This window comes from Delphinapterus leucas, chromosome 4, assembly GCF_059928025.1.
Source record: "Delphinapterus leucas isolate spDelLeu-1000000601 "Yukka" chromosome 4, BTC_Dleu_Yukka2, whole genome shotgun sequence".
In the NCBI taxonomy this organism is placed as follows: domain Eukaryota; kingdom Metazoa; phylum Chordata; class Mammalia; order Artiodactyla; family Monodontidae; genus Delphinapterus; species Delphinapterus leucas.
This window is the reverse complement of record NC_143132.1, coordinates 117,629,739-117,635,930: the sequence shown is the minus strand read 5'-3', so window position 1 is coordinate 117,635,930 and position 6,192 is coordinate 117,629,739. Positions and strand designations below refer to the sequence as shown.

Genomic DNA, 6,192 nt, shown 5'->3' with positions numbered 1-6,192 from the left:
ATTTCATTCATTACTTCATTTTGAATCCCAGAGCCCCAGTGGAAGTCTTTCTGAGGGAGACCATCTGAGTGTAATAAAAATTGCTATCAAAGAATCCCTAATAGAAAGTATTCAAAGTGTGGCAGCTCTTTGGTACCAGAGAGGCCACCAAGATGCAAAAATACCCATCTGCATGGCTACCCGTAGTCCTGAGAGTGGTCTCTTCTAGATAGGGCTGTCAAGACACCTGGGTTGTGATTGTCATTAATTTATGGGGTGCTGCAGCTTTAAAAGCATGTTTCCATCCATTGTCTGTTAATTATTTTCTCTGAGCGTAGGCTGGCACCATGCAAAGGGCATCCAGGACACCAGGGTTCTAATTCTGCTCACTGGCTCTGATGTAAAATAAAGGATTTGGTCATCAGATTCTCTCCAAGGTTCCTCAGGTAGCTAGGTGGGTGGGGCAAATTTTATTATCATCATGTTATAGATAGGGAAACTAAGGTCAGGAGCACCTGAGGGGCTTGCCCAAGGTCTCAGATAATAATTGATATCCAATACTTGAGATTAGACACCTGGCCTATAAGGACAAAGCATTTTCTTCTATATCATACTCATAACCACACCTAACATTTGTGGGCAGGAGGACAGATAGAGGCACACATAGCATTACTCTTAAGTATTTCAGTTACAAATCAAGATAACACACTGTTAAAATATGATCTATCCTCCCACCTTGACAGATACTTCTTTGCAAGACCTGGATGGTCAGGTGTGAATCACGAATTCTTGGACTCCTCCAAGGGCCAGGCTGGAAGTGGCAGGGAAGGGAAAGCTGACTTAGGCGGGGCCCAAAGTGCCTGGGAGGGCACGCCTCAGCCCATAGGTCCTAGCACCATCCACACTCCAACAGAGACCCATTCCTGCATACAGGGGTGCGCTCAGAGGTCCAAGCAGATCCTAGAAGAGGGTTTGGTACTATTTGGGTAGCGGATTCCAGAATTCTGACTACTGGGGGCATGGTCTGGAAGAGGGTTCAAGCTCCTTGACCCTGTAGGAAGGGGCACTGTCAGAAGAAAGTCAGAGGGTGGGCAGAGGCCCCTCTTGTTTGGGTTTAAGAGCCTGTCTGATCATACAACCTCAAGATTCAACCTAAGAAAGAGTAAAATCTGGGAACTTTCTTGTGAGAAGGTAGTATTGCCTAATGGCTACAAGACCAGGTTCTGCAGCCAAACACCTGAGTCGGGATCCTAGCGTGGCCACTCATTAGCTGAGAAATCTTACGCCAGTTACTGAACATCTTAGGGCCTCAGTTTCCTCATCCTTAAAATAGGTATAATAATTATTTTTACGAGGAGTAAATAAGATAGCACATGTAAAACGCCTAACAGACATTAAACGCTGGGTAAATGTGAGGTTCTCTCCATCCATATTAGGTGAATTTGCCTTGAAAGGCTTCTGGAGAATTATATAAGCATAACTATAGCCAAGCACTCTGATAACCCCTCTCTCCACTAAATAGCGGGGCCAGGCGCAGGAATGGGCTCCGCCTACCCCACCCAAGGCGTTGGCTGCTGCCCGAGCCGCGCCGGGTCCCTTGGCCAAGACTTCACGCTGCAGCCGCGCATACTACAAGCTAAGGCAAGGGGTTCGGAGAAGGTTAACTGGCAAACGTAGCCCTGAGTCACGGCAGGACTAAGGCAGTGAAACCAAGCGTTAGCACGCTGCTTGATTTATCCCTGCAGTGCGGACGGTTAAACCAGTGGAAGTGGCGTCGACAGTATATGGAGCCAGGATTGAAGCAGCTCGGTCCCCTCCCAACCCCTTCGCCCTGGGGCTCACGCTAGTATCGCTAAGTCTTTTGACAGGTCTTGACATCTCTCCTTCGCGAGGAAGGAGAGAGACCCGGAACAAGTCAAGGCATCCCCCGGTACCTCCCGTGAGTGCGAGCCGAGCCCAGTCTTGCGAATGCCCGCCCCAAAGCAAAGACGTTTTCTAAAGGCAAGCCTGGGCATTCCCCCACCCCACCGGGTGAGCTGAATTCAGTGGTTCATTTCCACATCCTAGCCCCTCCCCCTCCCTAAGAAAAAAAAAACAAAAAAAAAAACACCTTGCAAACTTTGTTGTTTCTTGAGGACCAAGAACTGTAACCAGCTCCATTTAATGGATAGTCGTCACTGGGCACCAAAAAGTCAGACTCTCTTGAAAACACCAACAAAGGACTATATTTAGCTCTGAGCTCTCCGCCTAAATTCCTTATTTTTTCACTCTTAGCTTCGAAACGACTAGCTTGGGGAAGTGGGAGGAAGGGGGCGGGGGAGCAGCAGAGAAAGAACAGCTGTGCCTCCGCCTCTCAACTCAATCTCTATAAATAACCAATCACGAGCGGAGGCTACTTTTTAGCCAATGAAGCAGCCCAAACTGATAAAACCTTGGCAGTAGCCAATGGGAGAACACTCGAGGGTGTGAGATTTGCGCCCCGGGGCCAATGGGTCCTGAGTCTGGGAGAGGTAATCTGAGCTGGAGTGTGGGTGTGTGGTGCACAAGCTTCCTACTTCCAAGCCCCAAAACCTGCTCTGCCCACTGAGCATGCCCTGACTAGCTGCGGGCGCCGCCGCCGCCGCTTCTGGATCGGGCTGTGATCCGCTCTCCGGGTTTTGGCCCCAGCCGAGTGGGGAGGTGGGTGGGGCCCGCCGAGTCCCAGCCCGGAGACCAATGTGGTCACTAGACGCTGCACCTTCCCTCGTGGAGACAGGGTTTCGGACCCAGTGTTCCTCTTTTCTTTGTCTGAGGGATGAAGTACGAGAAGAGTCGGCCAGAGAAGGCCGGGTAGAAAGGGCCGCGCCTTGAGTGGGGGAAGATGCTCCGCCTGCCAGTCATACCCCCAAATGTCCTTTGGGTCTCGGTCCCGGGATGCACACCAGCCGGCAGGCCGGGGAGTGGAGTCCACGAGCTTTGGATAAAGGGAGGTGGCAAGAGGCCAGCCCACCCCAACACCGGGGTGGCCCGCCGCGCCCACTCTCTTCTCTCAGAGCCGGGACCCCTATGCACTAACCCCAAAGCCGCGAAAAGAAGGCGGTCTTCGTCCTCCCACTGGCGCTCTCCCAGCCGGTCTCTTAACACCCACACACACCTTCCCCCCCTCCCACACACATTTCTTCTCCAGCTCCTAGACTAGCGCCTATCGCGAATCCGCTAGTCCTGAATCAAATCTCGAGCCCCACCCACAGCCCCACCCCCGCCCGGCCCTCCGGAAAACCAGGAGCGTGGGATCCGGCGGGCGCGGCCGGCGGCGGCGCACTGGGCATGCTCGCCGGGGCGGGGAGAGCTGGGCTGCGCGCGGCGAGTAGGAAGCCCTCGCCCCGCGGAGGCTGCGGGAGAGAGCTCGATGGGCCGCGGCGGTGGGCGCACGATCTGCGGGGACTCATGCCACGCGCGTCCCGGCCCGGCGCGCAATTAGCAGCCGCCTCCGCAGCCCGCCGTCGCCGCCTTCTCGCCTTCCTGGGCTGCCGCGGCGAGAAGCTGCAGTCCTTGCCTCGCACCGGCTGCCGGCATTGTCCTCCCGCTCCGCCGCCCAGGCTGCCGCTGCCGCCGTGGGCTGCTGCGGGGCCCCGGACCCGCGCCGCAGGGACGCGCTGCCGCCGCAGGTCGGCCCCCGGTCCCCGCTTGGTGGTTTCCGCGCCTTGCGCTCCTCTGCCATCCTCTCCTTAGTTTTTCCTGCGGAGCTGAGGACGGGGAGAAGTCCAGCCGCCAAGCCCAGCCTTCCTCCGGCGTGCAGCCCCGACGGGGCCGCGGCTGGCGCGGCAAGAGCGCCGACGGAGCCATGAGAGAGTACAAAGTGGTGGTGCTGGGCTCGGGCGGCGTGGGCAAGTCCGCGCTCACCGTGCAGTTCGTGACCGGCTCCTTCATCGAGAAGTACGACCCCACCATCGAGGACTTCTACCGCAAAGAGATTGAGGTGGACTCGTCGCCGTCGGTGCTGGAGATTCTGGACACGGCGGGCACGGAGCAGTTCGCGTCCATGCGGGACCTGTACATCAAGAATGGCCAGGGCTTCATCCTCGTCTACAGCCTTGTTAACCAGCAGAGCTTCCAGGACATCAAGCCCATGCGGGACCAGATCATCCGCGTGAAGCGGTACGAGCGCGTGCCCATGATCCTGGTGGGCAACAAGGTGGACCTGGACGGCGAGCGCGAGGTTTCGTTCGGCGAGGGCAAGGCCCTGGCCGAGGAGTGGAGCTGCCCCTTCATGGAGACGTCGGCCAAAAACAAAGCCTCGGTGGACGAGCTGTTCGCCGAGATCGTGAGGCAGATGAACTACGCGGCTCAGCCCAACGGCGACGAGGGCTGCTGCTCGGCCTGCGTGATCCTCTGAGGCGCCCGCGGCTACCGCGCGCCGGCCGCGCTCTGCGCACAAAAGCCAAACGCACCCGATTCTTCTAAATGTGATTTCTCTTCTTGCTTTGAGATTGGAGACGACTTTGCATCAGCCGAGGTGTCCCGGGAGCCCGGCTGGCCGCCGTGGCCGCGTCCCCTTCCTCTGCCCCGTGTCCGAGGGGGTGTCCCGTCATGACCATCCGAGACCCTGTGGAAATGTGGCTCTTTGCAGCATGTACGTTTCTCATTGATTTTGGTTGACGCATATTTCCCCATTGAAGCAGCCGTTGCGGCGCAGTATGGCAGCTTGACACCGGCAAGCGAAAGTTTCAGCCTGGAAAAAAAATGGGGTGGGGGAGGAAGAGGATGGGGAGAAGGTGGAAAAGGGGGAATTCTTTTTTTTTTTTTTTTTTTTTTCAACAACCGTTTTTCTAGTTCCAAGTTTTAAATGCACGGAAGGAAGTCCGGGAGAACCAAATGAAGGAGCAGGATGAGAGGAAGAAACTTTTGTTTTTTCCTTGTTTTCCAGGAGTAGCTGGAAATTAAGATCGGGTTCCTTTTCTGCCAGCTTGGAAGGGCAACCCCGTGACTGCGATTCTGAGGATGTCTATGCAAAGTTGGATTCTTGTTACAGTATATCCAATCTGAAGTATTGCACATCTGAACTGGGACTGTTAACACTGATGCCAATACAGTGTGGGGTGCCAGAAAGTGTCTGCTGATATTTGTGGAAAAAAAAAAAATCTATTTTGTTTACCTACTGTATCAAAGGGGAGTCTGGGGGAGAACGGTAGTATTTTTTTTTTTTAATCAGCTGTGAAAAAAATGTTACAGATCTGCACATTTTTGTGTGTACTGTTGTGTGTGTGTTTGTTTGGTTTTTTAGATTTAGCTTTTTTGTTCTTATTGGTTGGCAGTAACAAGGTGTTGATGACTAGCTCTTTAAAATACAGTACAAGGACTTCATAAGTGTGATTCAGGGCCCCCAGCACCCCTGTGTCTGCAGAGTGCCTTCAAAACTCAGCTGTTCCAGCCGGTGCCAACCTGTGAACTTCCCACCAGATCCCAGAATCTGCTATTCCCCCCAAACCACTTCCCAGTTTCCTTTCAGTAATCTTCCTGAAGGAGCCAGGACAATAGGACCTGTTGTTTGGTGAATTTCTTTTATTATTTCCTTTAAAATGTAATTTACTTGTCTTGCAATGGTTTTTTTTTTTCCTTTTTTAAATTTTTTGCTTCCTTTTGTTTCAATGTTCAGGTATTTAGCTCCCCTTTTATATAATTTTTTTTTAATGTTTGGTTTTCTGTTATAGGGTGTTCCTCCAGAAGCAAAGAGCAAAATTTTACTGTTGTGATGTACTGAGAGAATTCTAACAATTTGTAATTTCTAATTCCAGACACACGTTTAATCATTGTCTCTTCATTTTAAGATTTTTAATACAAACATCATTTTTAAAGAAACAAATCCAAACTATTGTTTGTGTTTCTGTGTTTCATATTCAGTGATTTAATACAGTATCATGATTGAGGTGGACAGGGGCAGGTACATGGTGCCCTCAAGAGTGGTTTGTTGAATTTTGAAGAGAGAAGTGTCTCAGTGACAAGTTGGGTGACATTACTCCCAACTCCTTAAATAATGGAAAAAAATCATCAAGGTCTAGGAAGCCCTGGGGTATGGTGATAACCTTCTGACTATAAGATGAGCTGGATATTGAATCTGTTCTGCTGACTTGGAGCAGTTTATTTCTCTAGGAAGGGGAGAAACCAACTGCTAAGACTGCCTTAGATCTGGGAGAGTAACCATCCACCTGGTCAGACAGGGTAGTGCTTTTAATT

At 52.2% G+C, this 6,192-nt stretch overlaps 1 protein-coding gene across 1 annotated transcript; it reads left to right on the top strand.

Annotated features, from left to right (window-relative positions):
• Nucleotides 1-3,257: 3,257 nt before the first annotated feature.
• Nucleotides 3,258-5,827, top strand: RAP2B (RAP2B, member of RAS oncogene family). Its single transcript, XM_022582808.3, has one exon. It carries the CDS (start codon nucleotides 3,803-3,805, stop codon nucleotides 4,352-4,354), a length of 552 nt encoding a protein of 183 aa, XP_022438516.1. The 5' UTR covers nucleotides 3,258-3,802; the 3' UTR covers nucleotides 4,355-5,827.
• Nucleotides 5,828-6,192: the final 365 nt, after the last annotated feature.